The 20,492-nt window shown below is 36.5% G+C and overlaps 1 protein-coding gene across 14 annotated transcripts in view; it reads right to left on the reverse strand.

Annotated features, from left to right (window-relative positions):
- The window catches only part of DENND4A (DENN domain containing 4A), a 132,207-nt gene that overhangs the window by 65,608 nt on the left and 46,107 nt on the right, over positions 1-20,492 (reverse strand). For all 14 annotated transcript variants that reach the window (XM_050795911.1, XM_050795910.1, XM_050795909.1 and 11 more), the window contains 7 exons: positions 15,677-15,746; positions 12,764-12,933; positions 11,758-11,996; positions 7,792-7,858; positions 6,664-6,722; positions 4,577-4,721; positions 4,118-4,293 (listed from right to left, as the gene is read on the reverse strand). In XM_050795911.1, coding sequence (XP_050651868.1) covers positions 4,118-4,293; positions 4,577-4,721; positions 6,664-6,722; positions 7,792-7,858; positions 11,758-11,996; positions 12,764-12,933; positions 15,677-15,746 — 926 coding nt within the window. The remainder of the gene's footprint in view (positions 1-4,117; positions 4,294-4,576; positions 4,722-6,663; positions 6,723-7,791; positions 7,859-11,757; positions 11,997-12,763; positions 12,934-15,676; positions 15,747-20,492) is intronic.

A 20,492-nucleotide genomic window follows, 5' to 3' on the forward strand; every position in this document is an offset into this window, starting at 1 on the left:
GGACTACAGGCACCCGCCACCGCCCCCCGCTAATGTTTTGTATTTTTAGTAGAGATGGGGTTTCACTGGTTAGCCAGGGTGGTCTCGATCTCCTGACCTCATGATCTGCCTGCTTCGGCCTCCCAAAGTGCTGGGATGACAAGCATGAGCCACTGTGCCCAGCCGTAAGGGAAATTTTTGAAGTACTTGAGTTTGGTCTATGATCATCTTCTTATAAGAAAGATCATCTTATGAGTAAATGTATACTCACGATGACTTCCACTTACAAGATTACTATATTATTTTATGACATACACATATTACATAGTTACCCAATAATTAGTGGCAGAAAGCATTAGTTTTGGAGTCAAACAGTAATGGCTTTAAAACCCAGTTGTGACAGTATAAGCTATGTGCCCTTTGGTAAGCCGCTTAAAAATCTAAGCTTTGGTTTCCCCATTTGTCAGAAGAGTTAACAAGAACTACCTCTGCTGGGCACAGTGGCTCACGCCTGTAATCCCAGCATTTTGGGAGGCTGAGGCGGGCGGATCACGAGGTCAGGAGATCGAGACCACCCTGGCTAACACGGTGAAACCCCATCTCTACTAAAAAATACAAAAAATTAGCTGGGCATGGTGGTGGGCGCCTGTGGTCCCAGCTACTTGAGAGGCTAAGGCAGGAGAATGGCATAAACCTGGGAGGCGGAGCTTGCAGTGAGCCAAGATTGCGCCACTGCACTCCAGCCTGGGTGACAGAGCGAGACTCTGCTTCCAAAAAAAAAAAAGAACTACCTCACAAAGTATGGAGAATCACATGAGATAACTTAGGCTACATATGTAGCTTTACACTTAGTACATATATATTAATTTCTTTCCCTTTCTTCAGAAATTTCTTAATATTTAAAACATAGTCTGTATTATATATACTTAAGACAGACAGGGAAGGGAAAAAGAAACCAAAAATTCCACACTTGGGATTTGTTTTTCTTTCAAATTTCAGGCTGGGGCTTCAGAAATTCTAATTGAAGGAAAGTAGAAAGCTGTCAGTTTGCTAGTCTAGTCCTCCACCCGTTTGGAGGGTGATAATGTCAAGAATTCATGAGCACAAACAACTCATGTTTCTCTGATTCTTTAACTCATTAGTGATCAAAGCAGAAAGAAAAGAGTTCAGACCTCAGCAACCTGAAAGAAAGGAAAGAAAGAAAGAAAGAAAGAAAGAAAGAGTAAGTAGGAAGACAAAATTCTTCTAATTTTTAAATTTTTTGTATAAATGGGGTCTCCTCTGGCCTCAAGTGATCCTCCTGCCTCAGCCTCCCAAAGTGTGGAGATTACAGGTATGAGTCATCACACTCAGATGAGAAAATTCTTTTAACAAATTAAGACACATTATAAGGGGGGAAATACAACTTATTACCATAATAAAAACAGTATACACTCTTACCACTGTTAATTTCAATTAAAAAATATTATATCACGTAACATTAAACTGGCAAGGAAAAGTTATATTACTTTAATATTTGAAAGTATTAAACAGTTCTGGTAAAGAATGAAATGTTGATGGTAAAGAACCATTGAATCTATTGATGCCATATGTAAAAGGGCTTTTATGCATAAAATATATTTCATATTTTCTTGGTTAGGCTTTCCATGAATAAAAACTTTTTGACAGTATGCATGCTTTATAAGAGAATATTCATTTTCTGCTAAACTTTTCTAATGGTTTAGGCACTTGAGGTTTTGACATATGACAAGACTGATAACTAATCTAAGGTTTCATAATTAAATCGAAAAGCTTTAGGCTGTCTCAACCCTTCGGGAGGCTGAGGCAGGCAGATCACCTGAGGCCAGGAGTTTGAGACCAGCCTGGCCAACACAGTGAAAACCCATCTCTCCTAAGAATACAAAAATTAGCCAGGTGGCGTGCACCTGTAGTCCCAGCTACTTGAGAGGCTGAGGCAGAAGAATCACTTGAACCTGGGAGGAAGAGGTTGCAGTGAGCTGAAATCACGCCACTGCACTTGAGCCTGGGTGACAGAATGAGACATCATCTCAAAAAAATAAAAAATAAAATTTTTTTCAAAAAAAAGCTTTAAGATAAAAAGCTCTTATTTAAAAATGGAGAAAAACTGGGTGTGGTGGCTCATGCCTGTAATCCCAATGCTTTGAGAGGCCAAGGGAGGAGGATACCCTGAGGTCAGGAGTTCCAAACCAGCTGGGACAACACTGCAAGACCCCTTCTCTACAAAAAAATTAAAAAAAAAAATTAGCCAGGTATGGCCGGGCACGGTAGCTCACACCTATAATCCCAGCACGTTGGGAGGCTGAGGCAGGTGGATCACAAGGTCAGGAGATCAAGACCATCCTTGCTAACATGGTGAAACCCTGTCTCTACTAAAAATACAAAAAAATTAGCCAGGCGTGGTGGCGGATGCCTGTAGTCCCAGCTACTTGGGAGGCTGAGGCAGGAGAATGGTGTGAACCCAGGAGGCAGAGCTTGCAGTGAGCCGAGATTGTACCACTGCACTCAAGCCTGGGTGACAAAGCAAGACTCTGTCTCAAAAAAAAAAAAAAAAAATGTGGCCAGGCCTGGTGGTACACACCTGTAGTCCTAGCTACTTGGGAGGCTGAGGCAAGAGGATTGCTTGATCCCAGAAATTTGGCAGTGAGCTATGATCATGCTACTGCACTCCAGCCTGATTGACAGAGTGAGACCCCATTTCTTTAAAAAAAAGGAGAAAAACCTACTTCACATTTACATATTTAAGTGTAAAAGCTGTACCAGCTTTGGGGCTTTATTAGACTAAATCATAGTTATTATAAGCATGTCCTGTGGGTTCAATGTGGACAGTGCATCAATTTCCTCTTCCCTGAATAGATTAAGTATGGAAAATAAGGGACACAAAACAATGCAGAATTATAAAAAGGCTTTAAAAATAGTTCCAATAGCTATAACTTACATATAATTTCAATGCAAAGAGATGAAAACATAAAATCCTTGCATCCCTAGGGTGTAAAGATAATGAAATTATGTATAATTTTACAGTTATTTTAAAATGTTACAGCATTTATTTTACTATGTTTTTTTTTTTTTTTTTTTTTTGAGACGGAGTCTCCCTCTGTCGCCCAGGCCAGAGTGCAGTGGTGCAATCTCAGCTCACTGCAACCTCCGCCTCCCGGGTTCAAGCGATTCTCCTGCCTCAGTCTCCCGAGTAGCTGGGAATACAGGCACCTGCCACCATGTCCAGCTAATTTTTGTATTTTTAGTAGAGACATGGTTTCACCATGTTGGCCAGGCTGGTCTCGAACTCCTGACCTCAAGTGATCCGCCCGCCTTGGCTTCCCAAAGTGCTGGGATTACAGGCGTCAGCCACCATGCCCAGCCTATATGTAAGTATTCTAATAGTATTATAAAAGACTAGTAATAGGATTGAAATATTAAAGAATGGTGTTTTAATTCAATTTGTGATTTCACCTATACTCATATCATTAAAGGGAAATAAACTTTTTGTATTTCTAACCTCAATTTCCCTTTGGCTAAATTTCTTTTTCTTTTTCTTTCTTTTTTTTATTTTTTTGTGAGACGGAGTTTCACTGTTGTTGCCCAGGCTGGAGTGCAGTGGTATGATCTCAGCTCACCACAACCTCTGCCTCCCGGGTTCAAGCAATTCTCCTGCCTCAGCCTCCCAAGTAGCTGGGATTACAGGCATGCGCCATCACGCTCAGCTAATTTTGTATTTTTAGTAGAGATGGGGTTTCTCTTTGTTGGTCAGGCTGGTCTTGAACTCCTGACCTCAGGTGATCTGATCACCTCGGCCTCCCAAAGTGCTAGGAGTACAGGCGTGAGCCACTGCGCCCAGCTCCCTTTGGCTAAATTTCTAAGCAAGCCTAACATTAAAATGTTTCTTAAATATTGAAAGCCTGAGGATAAAATGTATAGTCTTTCCAATAAAACCTTTAATACTCTAAATCTACTCCATTGATGCATAATAAAGTCTGATTCAAAGATGGTGATTACCCCACATAACAAGGAATACAATATATCTTAAAAGAATCCTCGTTAACAATCATAAAATATACAGTTACATACATATGCTACAAAGTTGTAAAATATAGATGTAGAATCACTAAAATGTACTTACTGAGAAATAGTGTTGGTATCTACGTCAACACAACTGACATCTGGTGGAGGATCATAGAGATCAAAGTATCTTGAATCAATCCCTACTATGAATGGACATGGTGCACTCAAGACATCTGCTAAAGCCAGTGGGCAGAGAGGAACATACGGGCATGGCCAGTGGAAAGGGAAAATCATCTTGGATAAACAAAAGATAGGAGAGCATTTACCTTTTTGACACTTAAGCATAATTTATCAGCACACACAAAAAACTGTCTTTTAAGTATTACCTAAAGTCTAATGCCTGATAATGAATTAAATAATTGTAACTATAGTTAATGGTCAGGAAATCAAAACTGCTTTCAAAAAACACAAATTCATTACTCTCTGAATTTTAGTTAAGCATTAAAATGGCTTTAAGTTATATAAATAAACTAAATTTAAACTAAATTGACTGCCAATAAGAAACTGTGATACTCACAGAAACTAATGCTTCTGTCACACTAGTAAGCACGGATGGCCGTAGGGAATGGATAAGAATTTTATGTTCTGTTACTGCAAACACCAGTAGTGTCACAGCATTTTCAGGGCCTAAATTCTGGAGTAGTGTTGAAAACTTGCCACCACTGTCAATCCAAACAAAAATATATAATTATAAAATAATGATCCAAACACCTCATTATCTAAAACAATGGGCAAAAGTAGTTGATTAGAGTAGGATTTGTATTATATATGTTGATTAGGGTACAATTTGTATTATATATTCACCATTAAACATGATTGCTGCTATGATGCAGGGAAAACACTGCATCACAAACACACTATGAAAACAGTGCAGTTCTGGGAGATTCCAAAATCATTCTTCTGTACTGTATTCAATATGGAAAACGAAAAGTCATCTGCTTCATTTCATGTAAAAAGATTTGTCATGTACATAATGTCCAAATAAAGAATGCAATTTATAAAAGGGATGCTTTGATTGAAAGCAAATCCTTAAATGGAAGTTTTTTGGACATGGTCTATCTTCCACTGTAATTATCAGAAAAACCATATGACTTACAGGCTCACTTCCCTTAAGGTAAATACACATTAAAACTTAATTTTATGAATAATCTTTACTACTGTAATGATAATAGTAATAGGAAATCAAGAGGTACAAAATAATGAGATACACATACAAAACAAGTTAATAATGAAAACAATAAACTTAGGCCTTCTATATAGTAACAAAATACCGAACTGACAAAGTAAATAGTTCAGTAAGCCAGCAAGTATTTTGTTTATATAATGCTAAACAACTAGTTTCACTGGAATAATCTTTTAAATAAAGCAAAACTAGTAACAAAAGCCTCTTGGTGAAACGAAAACATATGTCCACAAAAAAATTGGGGTAAGTTCATAGTAGCCAAAATGTGGAACTATCCCAAATGTCTATCAACTGATAAACAGATAAATAAAACATATATCCATACAATGAAATATTATTCAGCAATAAAAAGTACTGATGCATGAGGCAACATAGACAGACCTTGAAAACATTAAGTCAAAGAAGCCAGACTACATATTGTATGATTCCATTTATATGAAATGTCCAGTATAGACAGATCTACAGCAACGGAATGTAGATTAGTGGTTGACTAGGGCTGGAGAGGGGTATGTGTATGTTAGAGATGGGAGGAATTAAGGAAGTTAACTGCTGAAGGGTAAAGAGTTTCCTTCTAGGGTGATGAAAATGTTCTAAAATTTATTACAGTGATAGCTGCAGAACTCTGTGAATATAACTATTGAATCATACACTTTAATTGGGTGAATTATATGATATGTGAATTATAACTCAATAAAGCTGTTACCTAAAAAAGTCCTTTACGTAATTTAGAGTAACATACATAGTCTCAGTCATTGTTTCTAGTTTATTTTCAGCTCAAACAAAGGTTAAAACATTTGTCACTCTGCGCTGAGAGCTAGCGATGAAATAATCTGCAATTCTTACAAAATTAATGTCAAAGATGGCAGCTGCTCTCCCTTAGGTATCTGCTGTACAACTTAATCAAACTGTAACCATTTCTCTGATGAAAAAATTACACAGCTAATCAACTTTCAAGAAAGGATACTGTAGAGAAAACATACTTAATAATTTCTCTGAACTTTTAAGGTAAGAAAATACATTGTCCTATTCTACAATTTAGTAATTAGAACCACTTTTTTTTCTTTTGGAAATTAATTGCATTTTAAAAAGAAAAAATTAATTGCATTTGAATGTTCTTCAGAGGTTAAAGTTCAAATTAATTGTTCTCATCATCTACATATATAAATACACCCCACACACACACTTACACAATAGTAGGTACTTGATGATAATAGATACACAAAATACAAAACACTATTATAAAAATTTCCTTTCTTTCATTAATAACTGCAACCCAAACATTAAGTAAAAGAAATTTATAGTAGTAGTAGTTCAGTGAGAAGTATTCCCATCAACATTTGAAATTTTAGCTAGGAAAAAGAAAATATTTGAATATTATGCTAGATTGAGAGAAAAATAAATAGAAATGAGGTTTTACTTGCCTTAGTGGAAGAGGTGAAGACACAGGCTGACTGAGAATTAGATTATCATGTGGTGATAACTGGAAGAAGATTTAAAATAAAGAATTTGAAACATAAAGATGAACTTTAAAACATCACTTTCTGTTAAAAATATTAGAATAATGATTATGCCCATGAAGTTTCACTATATCCATTTACCAGTATCAGAACAATTTATATCACTCACTAAGATCTTAAAAAACAGCTCCCGACCCCTTCCAACTACTAACTCTTCTTACTGTGAATCCTCTTTTCTTTTGTCCTCAATGGTTTCCCTGATGCCATTTTAACAAATTCACACTGAAAGACTAAATTATTCATTTAATACCAAAATACCAGGGTCAAAAAACCTATGGCCTACATGGCAAATCCATAGATTGCCTGTTTTTGTAAATAAAGTTTTACTGAAATATAGGCATGCTCATTCTTTACATATTACCTAGCTGCTCTTGTGCTGTAACAGCAGAGCTGAATAGTTGTGACAGAGATCAGATGATCAGTAAAGACTAAAATATTTACTGTATGACCAATAACCAAAAAAGTTTGTTAACTTCCACCATAAAACAATCTTTTGTGTGTTATTTAAACTGAATGTGCTATGTATTTTCTTACACTAAATACCAGGAAACAAGACAGAAATGACATGTGGATATTCAGACTGAATATAAAGTTCAAAATAATATTTTTTAGATATTTTATCTGTATCAATATAATAATGTAATTACTCTTATCTATGTTTTGAAATTTATGCAAACATAACTTTTCCTTATATCTATTCTAATACATTTAACTTATTATATGATTGCCAAAGGCACAAACTTTCAAATACCTACAACAAATTTAGGGGAAAAAAGTTCCTTTCTGTGTATTCAAAATGTCTACTTCAACCCACTTCTTTAATTCTTGAACGCTTTCTCTAAGAAAAGCAGGAGATGTCTGGGAGGAGTCAATAAAACATTAAGGGCCCAAACTACAATGGGGAATAGTATCTGGTTCTCTCTAAATCTCATTAGGTTTTTTTCCTCATTCAAAATTGTTATTCTTATGTTACATTTTGACAGAGCCAATAACAACTCATAGGTCCCCCAATCAAAAACATAAAAACCTCACCTGAACTAAAATCCGTGGTCTCTGAGGAGATGGAAAAGGAACTTTATGCATAAAATGAGAAATATGCCTTGAAAACAAACAAAAATGTAAGTGATTCCAAAGTGAATGCCATATGATATAAAGGTCAACATGTCTCCACAAGTCCAAGTTAAGTCAAAACCCTGTGTACCTATTATTTTGAAATCCCCAATACTATGAAAACAAGTGAACAATCAAAAATCATTCATCCCATTAAAGTTGCTTCTGCTTAAACCCAGTGACTTTTCACATTAATAGGTATTCACTTCAACAACATTTGTTATCACTGTCTTAAAAGTCTGTTTAACTTTTATCTAGATAATATGTGATATATCAGTGATGTGGAAATTACCCAAAAAGTAAATTCTTACATTTACAATATGCTTTTTAGTGAATTGCTCATATTTTATATACAACAAACACTTAAAGTGCTCCAGAAAAAAATGAAACCATTTAATAGCTTCTAAAAAATGAACAGTATTCTTTCTATTAACAATACATTAAAAATTATATTAATGATTTTGTAGGGTTTTTTCCCCCAGAATAAGACAGATAAAAAGCTAGATCTATGGATTTTGTTTTTAACACTATGGAACAGAAAAAAAGCGACCACAGTGAAAAATCTTTCCTGGGGGAGAATAAGCTATTTTATTTCTGAATTATTTTTTAAATTTTTGTTCCAGTCTGAATGTTTGTATTTTTTTTTAAAACATTATTTCAAAATCATCTTGGTTTCAGAACAAAGAAAATTTCAACTAGATAGACAATACTAGAAATTTATTAATTTACAAATATGTTTTGCCTGTTTACTATATAAAAACACACCAACAGACATGATAGGATATGTATAAAAGGCATAAAGCCACCAATGTCTACCATTAAAGTACTCATAATCTAAACAAACATTAAGCGGGGAATGAATACCACAGCATATACATCTGCTTGAATTATGAAGTAGTTAGAACAGCAGAAAACAAAGTGTGATCCACAAACCCCTAAAGATATTCAAGATCCATTCAGGGAAGATCTGCAAGGTCACAACTATTTTTATAATAACAATATGATGTTGGCCAAGTGTGGTAATCCCAGCACTTTGAGGGGCTGAGGCGGGTGAACTGATTGAGCCTAGGAGTTTAAGACCAGCCTAGGCAACGTGGTGAAACACTGTCTCTACAAAAAATACAAAAATGAGCCAGGCATGGTGGCATGCGCCTGTAGTCCCAGCTACTTGGAGGCGCTGAGGTGGGAGGATGGCTTGAGCCCAGGAAGTCCGGGCTGCAGTGAGCCATGATCATGCCACTGCTCTCCAGCCTGGGCAACAGAGTGAGACGCTGCTTCATAAACAAAAACAGGCAAGGCGCGATGGTTCACACCTGTAATCTCAGCACTTTGGGAGGTCAAGGTGGGCAGATCACTTGAGGTCAGGAGTTTGAGACTAGCCTGGCCAACGTGGTAAAACCCTGTCTCTACCAAAAATACAAAAATTAGCCAGATGTGGTGGCGCATGTCTGTAATTCCAGCTACTCAGGAGACTGAGGCATGAGAATCACTTGAGCCCAACAGGCAGAGGTTGCAGTGAGCTGAGATCACATCACTGTACTCCAGCCTAGGTGACAGAACAAGACTCTGTGTCAAAAAACAAAAAGAAAAAGAAAAAAACAAGCAAACAAAAAATTATATGATGTCATTTGCTTTTTGCACAATGTTGACATTTGCACTGACAGTGCAAGAGCATTGTGGGTAAAACTGCTGGTGACTTACTATGAATCAAGGCAGTGGCACCAAAATGTACTAGTAGTTGCTATATTCTTTACTACTATACACTTGCAGTAAGAGTGTCAACATTAGCAGTAAATATTACTAATTGTATTAAGTTTTGGCTGTAGTGTACATTTTTAAAATTCTGTATGATGAAAGGGAAACTACACATAAAGAACTTCTGTTGTATACAGAAGTACAATGGTTGTCTTGATTTTGGAAATGCACTTGTACAACTAAGTTGTGAGTGAACTTGCTGGTTTTCTCCCACAGAGTGCAATTTTTGTTTGAAAGATGACTGACAGGCCAGGTGCGGTGGCTCACACCTGTAATCCCAGCACTCTGGGAGGCCAAGGCAGGTGTTTCACCTGAGGTCAGAAGTTCGAGACCAGCCTGAGCAACATGGCAAAACCCCATCTCTACCAAAAATACAAAATTAGACAGGTGTGGTGGCACACGCCTGTAATCCCAGCTACTGGCAGTATTTGCCAATAATTAAATACAAACTTTCAAGTGGAAATTAGAATTCTGCACCATGAGCCTGAAAGCTTCCTAATGCTCAAAAACTTTTCTAAGATAGGTGGTGATATTAACAAATGTGATTTTTTAATATTAATAATAACATGTGTCTACATTTGGAAGATGTGCTTAACTTGGCAAATCAGCATTTTCCAAATGACCAATGCACAATGCTACAAAATAATGCATAACTGGAAGTTCCCCCAAAGAGTCAAACAGACTGACAGATTTTTTTTTTTTTTTTTTTTTTGGAGACAGAGTTTCGCTCTGTCGCCCAGGCTGGAGTGCAGTGGCATGATCTTGGCTCACTGCAACCTCTGCCTCCCGGGTTTAAGCAATTCTCCTTGCCTCAGCCTCCAGAGTAGATGGGACTACAGGCACCAGCAACCACTGTTGGTTTTTGTATTTCTTTTTTTTTAGTAGAGACAGGGTTTCACCATGTTGGCCAGGCTGGTCTTGAACTCCTGACCTCCTGTCTCAGCCTTCCAGAGTGTTGGGATTACAGGTGTGAGCCACCACACCTGGCCAGACCAATAGATTTTAATGTAACTGACAAAGTTCACTACTACAGTTTTAGATTGCAAATAACTTGTAAGAAACCAACATTTGTCAAGCTTGGTGCAGCGTCAAAAAAAAAGAATATCTAAAACTTTCTGAAAATATTATTCAAAATCCCTCCGTTTTCTATCTACATATCTGTGGGAGGCCAGGCTTTCTTTGTATATTTCAACCAAAACAACTACTGCAACAGATTGAATGCAGAACCATATATGGAAGCCCGGCTATGTTCAATTAAGCTAGACATTAGAGATTTGCAAAAATGTAAAACAATGCCCTTCTGCTCACTAAAGTTTTTTTAGTTTTGGAAAAGTTATTTTTCAAAAAAGACATTTATATTAACATGTAATGGGTTTGTTATCTTTAAAATAAATAGACCTGGCGATTCCATTACTGGGTATATTGCCAAAGAAAAAAAATGCATTCATCTAATTTTTCCTTTACATTCATTATATGTAAATATGGTAAGGAATTTTTTTTTTTTTTTTGAGACAGAGTCTCCCTCTGTCACCCAGGCTGGAGTGCAGTGGCATGATCATGGCTTACTGCAATCTCCGTTTCCCAGGTTCAAGTGATTCTCATGCCTTGGCCTCCCAAGCAGCTGGGACTACAGGCATGGGCCATGTCCAACTAATTTCTGTAGTTTTGTAGAGACAGGGTTTTGCCATGTTGCTCAGGCTGGTCTTAAACTACTGGACTCAAGCAATCTGCCTGCCTTGGCTTCCCAAAGTGCTGAGATTATGGGTATGAGCTATTGCACCCAGCCCCAGTAAGAAACATTTTTAAAGGTTCATAATCAATTTAAAGTATATGTAAAACAAGAATTTAAAAATTAGTAAAAAATTTTCAGCATTTGTCCAGATTAGGATCTCTAAACTTTACAAGAGCATTAAAAAAAGAAACATTAATTTCATCTCATTGGAGACAAAATTATTTTAAATAACAAGACCACAAACACACAATGGAGAAATATTACCTGACTGAAATAAACCATTTTTTTCAAATAACTCTTGAGAAATCTAGTATCCATACAAAATTTACCCAGTTGCCAACACAAATTTTCCACATAATGGAAAGATCTGTCAAATGTTAAACCAAGAACACTTAACTTACTTCTCAATTGGAAGGACATGAGGCCCAGAGATGGAATAACGATACAGAAAAGTCAGAAACTTCCTGAATGCATCAAAAAAAGGCCAGTGAGAAAGAAGACAGATGCATTTGTTAGTATGAATTGTTTTGGAACTATCAGACTTCCCATCTGCTGATGTTAAACCCAAAAGAAGTCTCTGTTTTTCTGTGAGATTCTCCTCAGAGTATGGTTCATAAAACTGAATAGCAGCACCATAAACCTGCAAAACAAGTAATATATCCAGTAAATATACTTTGTATACTTTGTATCATATATCCAAATGACATCATCAGTTAAATATTTAATAAATGCTTGCTATGAGCCAGGTGAGAGGCCAGGTATTAGGAACACAGTGATGAAGAGACACCCCTCCTGCTTTCTTGATGTATCTAAGAATTATATAGTGCTATTCTCATGTCTCCTTACTATTGAAAGAAAAGGTTATTTTGATTAAATTTATTTGTTTTATAAAGAGTGGAAGCAATTTTATCAATATTCTCTAGAAGAAAATGATTGAAAATTAATTATTTGGTAGAAAGTGAGATGAAAATTTAGATAAGGAAATACAAATTCCAGCGTTGGGCAATTCATTGAATTTCTCGGGACATCAATTTTCCTATCCATAAAATGAGGACGTTAGACTTGATAATTTCTAAGGTCCCTGCCAACTATCATGTCTATAATTCTAAACTGCATTATATATTTAATAATGTTACTTTCAAAGCTTCTTTATCACAGAAAGTGAACCAATGAAGGATCGTCATTTGATGATGAAAAAATGTTTCACTACAATCACAAAAAAGCATTTAGGTGGATGGGACTGAATAAAAATTCTCTTTTCCTGTCCCTGGATACAGTTATTTTAATCAAGTGGAAAAGTATGCATAATGCATTCAATTTAATCAGTTTTTCCCCTACTATTCTTTGCATTATAGAAAACTTGAAAATGTACAAGAAATTTGCAGATACAAATTGTCAAACACATACCTTTTCAGCTGAGGCTCCAGTTAAAACAAATGTAGAAAATACAGGGAGAGGGTATTTGCTATTTGATGGCCAACATTCAATGGTTGCACCCATTGGTAAACAAAATAGAGGAACGGATTCTGGTAGTGAGAATGACTCATAATCTTCTTGAGGATATCTACAAATTAGGCCTATAAAAACAACAATAAATATTAAGTCATCATCTCTTGAATTTAGGTACTTATTAGTTCAATGATGATAAAATGCTTTGTTATTTCACACATTTGGAATGCCAAAGCATGACATGTATGTAATGACAGTGAATACTTTGGTAGGATTCATAGAGATTTTAATCCTTGAACATTATAACTATTAACTAACTGCTTAATATTTATCAAGCTTCATCCATAAAGGCTATGTTAAAGCTAACAAGAAAAAGATATCCTACAGAAATGCACAAACATACTCCTAAAAATTCAGTTTGTGGCCACACTACCTTAGAAAGCATACTAAGTTTTTGAAATTTTCAATATGGTTTATTTTCATCTATCTACTTCATCAGCTCTCAATAACTTTCCCTCAGGGGTGCTTTTACACATTAAAATTCATATCCCATAGGAGTATATATTAACTTCTAGCACAAATACAGGAAAATTACTCATAAAAATAGAAGAGTCACATATTTACAATGTCTTAGCAATAGTACCAACTCAAGCTCAGCTTCTAAATAACACCAGATCATATGAAGATAGAGTTTTAAGTTGCCTATGATTTCACATTAGGAAAATGGTCCAGGCATCTTCCACTGAATACATTCCAGGAAGAACCTTGTACCTCATTTTGTGGAACTAGAAACAAAAAATAGGTTCCCTGGCCATAAAGCCCTTAAAGTCAAGTAGATATTATCACTAGACAGCTACAAAGACAAAAAGATAAACTGGGGGAATGTAAGTGGTTGTTGCTTCTGCCACTAATATCTCTGTGACTTTGGACAAACGACATACTACAGGAGTATGGTTTTCTCATCTATAAAATGAGATGAAGTAGATAAACTAAGGTCCAAGGCAGTTCTAAAATCATTTAATTACATGCTAGCCAGCAAGTAGGTCCCATGAGAATCTATAGTTAACTCTGTACTACTCTCTCAGGTCATGAGGTAATAAAGTCATAAAGTAAGTATAGAAATAGTGATGAAGGCTGGCTGGGCACAGTGGCTCACACCTGTAATCCTAGTACTTTGGGAGGCTGAGGCGGGCAGATTGCCTGAACTCAGGAGTTTGAGACCAGCCTGGGTAACACGGTGAAACCCTATCTCTACTAAAATACAAAAAATTAGCCAGGCATGGCGGCATGTGCCTGTAGTCCCAGCTACTTGGGATGAGGCAGCAGAATTGCTTGAACTAGGGAGGCAGAGGTTGCAGTGAGCCAAGATCATGCCATTGCACTCCAGCCTTTCAATGGTTGCATCCATTGGTAAACAAAATAGAGGAACGGATTCTGGTAGTGAGAATGACTCATAATCTTCTTGAGGATATCTACAAATTAGGCCTAGGGCAACAGAGTGAGACTTAGTACAGTGGCTCACGCCTGTAATCTCAGCACTTTGGGAGGCTGAAGTGGAAGGATCACTTGAGCCAAGGAGTTCAAGAGCAACCTGGGCAACACAGCAAGACTCCATCTCTACTAAAAAAAAAAAAAAAAAAAATTAGCGAGGCATGGCGGCACATGCCACCATGTACTCTCAGTAGTCTCAGCAACTTGGGAGGCTGGGAGGCTGATGTGGGAGGACTGCTTGAGCCCAGGAGTTCAAGGTTGCAGTGAGCTATGATCGCACCACTGCACTCTAGACTATGCAACAGAACAAAACCTTGTCTCAAAAAAATAAAAATAAAAAAAGGTGATAAATTGTAGATCCAAAAATATCAAAGGCCGGGTATGGTGGCCCTCACCCGTAATCCCATCATTTTGGGAGGCCGAGGCAAGAGGAGCGCTTAAACAGAGGAGTTTAAGACCAACCTGGGCAACATAAGCAAGATCCTGTCTCTACAAAAATTTAAAAAATTAGCCAGGCATGCTGGGATACGCCTATAGTCCAAGGTACTAGGGAGACTGAGGCAAGTGGATACCTTGAGCCCAACAGTCTGAGGTTGCAGTGAGCTACAATCATGCCACTGTACTCCAGCCTAGGCAACCGAATGAGACCCTGTCTCAAAAAAAAAAAAAAAAAAAAAAAATCAAATGTAAAAGAGAAACTTGAGTCTAGAACTCTAAACACAAGCATGTATACACATGTATATGTATATATGTATATATTTTTAAAGATGGGGTCTATGTTGCCCAGGCTGGTCTTGAACTCTTGGGCTCAAGCAATCCTCCTGCCTCAGCCTCCCAAAAAGCTGGAACTACAGGCACATGCCACCATGCCCTGCATAAAAGCAATTTTTAAAAGGCTGAATCTGTTCTCTTGTAAATAAGATCACTATGTTTGATATTTTGGGGTCTCTGAAAATTGGACATTTTGACTATGCATTATAAAACTTCAAATTGGTTTGTAATATTTTTCATTATTATGAAACATGATTTCATGTGAACTACAGCTCTTACTAAATTTAAGTATTAAAGAAATATTAATCTAAAATTAAAATACATTTTCCCATATTTCTGCTGATTTAAAAACTTAAAGATAATTGAGATATCCTTATTATTTATTTAAACCCAAGGCTTAAAATAAAAGCCCGCTTTATTTTAAAATTAATCTTTCATCAAGCATCCAATAAACATATGAGTGAAGACAAAAATGAGAATCAAAAGATACGGATTGTAGTCCCAGTTCTGATCCTAACACATCCTAGGCAGGTTTTTTTCTTTTCTTTAACCTTTCTGGGCCCTGTAATACACAGATATATGAAGTATTCCATGAAAAATTACACTTACCAGCTTTGTAAGATATAGTGTTCGTCTTTGCCACTGATTTTTTATAACACAAGTATACCGCTGATCCCCACTGGATTTAAAAAAAAAGACATATTTAATTTTTAAAAGGTAGGAACTTGATAAAAAGGAATCTTTGAGCTCTCTAGTATGCATTATCTAAGATGTAGTAACAAATTTCTCTCTGCTAGCTATTTTCAGTTGGCTGTTTTGTCAACATTTTATTGGGATCACTGTCCACTTTTCTTTCAGAAGTAAATTGTAACTTTTTTTTCCCTTGCAACAGCAATAACATGAAGAAAACTTGACTCTTTTAAACAAAGCTAAGCCACAACCATTTAGATTTTATTCTAAGTCCAAACTGTGGGTATAAATGATAAACTACGAAATATCAACTCAAGTGCATACCTTCGACTCCACAATCTGTTTCAGATATTGCTAGGTTTTTCTGCAACCCTTTATGCCTCAAGAGTTGTAATTTGTTAAATCCACTTCCTTATTTCCTACTTTCTCCAAAATTCATTTCCAAATCAGACTTTAATCACCACTCCTTAAAAGAATAACTTAACTTCCAATTTTTTTTTTTAACGGAGTCTCGCGCTGTCACTCAGGCTGGAGTACAGTGGTGCGATCTTGGCTCACTGCAACCTCCACCTCCTGGATTCAAGTGATTCTCATGCCTCAGCCTCCCAAGTAGCTGGGATTACAGGCACGTGCCACCATGACTGGCTGATTTTTTTTTTTTTTTTTTTGAGATGGATCGCAGTGGTGCAATCTCGGCTCACTGCTACATCCGTCTCCCTGGTTCAAGTTATTCTCCTGCCTCAGCCTCCAGGAGTAGCTAGGATTACAGGAGTGCACCACCATGCCCAGCTAATTTTTGTATTTTTAGTAGAGACAGGGTTTCACCATGTTGGCCATCGTGTTGGCCAGGCTGGTCTCGAACTCCTGATCTCGGGTAATCCGTCCACTTCGGCTTCCCAAAGTGTTGGGATTACAGGTGTGAGCCACCATGCCCAGCCTCTTTTTATTCTTATTTATCATTACATGCTACATTTGCTTGTTAATGTCTTTTGACTTGAATATATGCTCAATGAGGGTAGGGATTTTGTTTTCTTCACCACTATATTCCCACAGGCTCACACATAGTAGTTCAGTAAGTATTATAAATAACTATATACATAATTTATTTAAAAGTTTTAAAATAAGGGTAAAATAGTTTTATGAAACATATTCTTTACACAATCCATGCAAATGAAGAAGTGTAATGTCACTGATAATTAAAAGTATATAATAAAAATTTTTATTATTACTATTTAATGTGATTTGTACAACTCTACCCCTACTACCCTGGATTGCAATAATCTCCCAAACGGTCTTCCTCCTTCCACCTTTGCTTCCCGCCACAGTCTATCACTACATAAATGAGTGATCTTTTTAAATCAAATGTCAGAGCATGTCACTGTTCTGTTCAAAATCTCAGTCTCTCTCAGAATAAAAGCCAAAGTCCTTACAATCACCTAAAGGCCCTGATCATCTACCCCCAATTCCAATCTCTTTATTCTCCTCATAATTTATTCTGCTTTAAGACACACCATTGTCCTTATTGTTCCCAAAACATGCCAGGAATGCTCCCTCCTTGAGGCCCTTTGCACAGACTGTTCCCTATATTTCAAACATTCTTTGCCTGTGATATCTGAATGATTAACTACCTGCCTTCCAGTATTACTTTCAAATAAGGGCTTCCCTGACCACTCAATTTAAAACTGCAAGTCATTTCCCACTACTCCCAATCCCCTTTTATGCTACTGTAGGTTTTCTTTTTCACTACAGTACTTACCACTTTCTAACATACTATACTTTAAAAGTTATTTGTTTAAAATTTATTATCATCTATTTTCATCCACTCTGATAAGTTCTATATTCTGTTATCATTAATACCTAAAACAGTGCCTGGTGCATTATAGGTGCTGCATAAAGTATTTGCTGAATGAACTAATCTTGGAGCAGAGGTTTCTAGGTAGAAGGAATGTCAAGAGGAAAGGCCCTGATACGGAAGTATGCCCATCATGACCTAAGAGCTAAAGAGGCAATGACAGTAGAGAAGAGTAAATGAGCTACTGATGGGAAATAAGGAAGCCAGATCATATGGGTCCTTTTAGGCTGTTTTAAGGATTTTGGCTTTCATTACTCTTGGAGATAGTGAAAGCCACTGGAGAGTTTTGAGCAGAAGACAGGCATTATTTGATTTACAGTCAAAAGGTCACTCTGAGTACTATGTTGAGAAGTGGGGGTAGGAGACAAGGAAGAAAGCAAGTACTCATAATTATTTTGGATCAGTAATCCAGGCAAAAATCATGAGAGTTTGAATATGGGTAGCAACAGTGGGAATGATGAAAAGAGGTCAGATTCTGGGCATATTCTGAAAATAGAGACAAAAAAAAATACCCTATTTGATTATATGATGTACAGTATAAGAGTCAAAGACGATGCCAATGCCTGAGTAAAAGAAAGGAAGAAGCTCAATTGAGATGGAGAAGACTGTGGATAAAGCAGATTTGGGGTGAAGATAAGGGGTTCAGTTCTAGACATGTTAAGTTTGAAACATCTATTAGACATCCAAGTGAAGAACTAAATAGAGCTAAGGTGAGTGGTCTGAAATGGACACACAAACTTGAGAGATGTCACCACTTGAGGTATAGGTAATGAGAGATACATTTACGTGGCACACTTCCTCACCTCGTGGGGAGTAAACTCAAATATGACCTTATCAGAGAGTCTTCCTTTCACCATTTTACATACAATAACAAGGCTCCCTCCACCCTGCCTAGTTCTCCCTATCACCCCTCTCTTGCATTTTTTTTCCTCCTTAGCATGTATCACCATTTGGCATATTATATATTTTCTTAACTATTATCTGAATATAACAAAGTTTACTTACATAAGACTAAGTAAACATTAATGGGTAGCTCTGAGAGACTCAAAGTATAAGCTTTTAGTGTCTGAACTTTGTATCTATTTTGGATGTACAGAAGCCTTTTTGTTGGCTTGTTTCTTGTGTAATCCTTTCAAGAATGAAATAAGAATTGTACTTACTAGAGTTATTTCTGAATAAAAAATGCATTATATACCTGTCAAAGGCCAGGTGACAAGTAGATACTTAAAGGTCAGGACTAAAACTTTGGAAAAATCATCAGTATTACAGAAAATACAGACAAGTTACATAAGTATTTTCATGTAAGAAGCCAAGTGTCTGAATATAAATTATTTTCCAACTTTGGTTTCTCTGATATTTAGTTCACACTCACTTAATAAAGTTCTCATTTATACATACTTAATCTGATGAATAACAATCAGAGAAGATATCATAAATTGCATTATACAATCACTTAAAAATATTTTATCATGAAATGACAATCTGCTGAGTATTCAAAAACCTAACAAATCTTTGCTTTTCAACTTTAAGTATCTGTCAGCCTTCCAAATGATGAATAAGCAAAATGTGGTCAAACTAAAGTGAAAGAGAACAATACTAAAATATCTCTCTTATTTAAAACACACAACACACACAAAATAGTATGTTTGGCTATCTGTAAATATCTTACTAAAAAACAAAAACCCTTAATCTTTTATTTTAATATAGTTTAATGAATTATGTTGAGATTGTAGCCTTGGGAAATTTTCTCTTGATGGAAAAATATTAAAGCATTTATAAAAATAAAATCCCAACACAGCAACGAACATAAGCAACATTTAACACATTAATCTACTGGAAAAATATTTTTTAAGTCACATGAATATGTAAAAGTCAAGTAGATATTATGAATATAGGCAAACAAATTTTGGTTTATCAAATGGGTAAAAAAAATTTATAAAAATGGGTTCTCTATTGGAAAGTCCCAACTCTACTTCCCAATAAATCCAATTTGAAAAGATAGCAAGAAAATTTCAATAATAACTTTGGTGACAACAAAAAGAGAACTATATGACCATTTGGATATAGTAGAAACCAGAGGGAATATTCTAAAATGAAAAACAAGGAATTAAAAATACAGCATAAGTTACGGGGCTCTGTAGGAAAGAGAACCACGGATATTAAAATTAAGAGCGGGGCCAGGCATGGTGGCTCATGCCTGTAATTTCAGCACTGTGGAAGGCCGAGGTGGGTGGATCACCCGAGGTCTGGTGTTTGAGACTGGCCTGGCCAACATGGTAAAACCCCGTCTCTACTAAAAAAAAAAAAAAAAAAAATACAAAAATTAGCCGCGTGCGGTGGCAGGCACCCTTAATCCCAGCAACTCAGGAGGCTGAGGCAGGAGAATCCCTTGAACCTGGGAGGCGGAGGTTGAGGTGTGCAGAGATCATACCATTGCACTCCAGCCTGGGTGACAAGAGTGAAACTCCGTCTCAAAAAAAAAAAAAAGAAATAAAGAAAATAATTAAAAGCATTTTCCAAATTTTTTTACACACAAGGTTCAGGGTGAAAAAGAAAAAGGAGTCATTGTTCTAAAACTACTTTAAACTCTCTACCAATAAGTATCCACATTGTAGTTTGCCACAGCAAAAACATACTTTCAAATTCCTCCTCTTTCCCACAGAATTAGGTACATGATTTAATCACTTGCTTTGTTAACAGTTCTACTTTTTTTCTTTTTCTTTTCTTTTTTTTTTTTTGAGACAGAGTCTCGTTCTGTCACCCAGACTGGAGTGCAGTGGTATGATCTCGGCTCACTGCAACCTCTGCCTCCCAGGTTCAAGCAATTCTCCTGCCTCAGCCTCCCAAGTATCTGGGATTACAGGCATGCACGCCGAGGCCTGG

Source organism: Macaca thibetana, chromosome 7 (assembly GCF_024542745.1).
Source record: "Macaca thibetana thibetana isolate TM-01 chromosome 7, ASM2454274v1, whole genome shotgun sequence".
In the NCBI taxonomy this organism is placed as follows: domain Eukaryota; kingdom Metazoa; phylum Chordata; class Mammalia; order Primates; family Cercopithecidae; genus Macaca; species Macaca thibetana.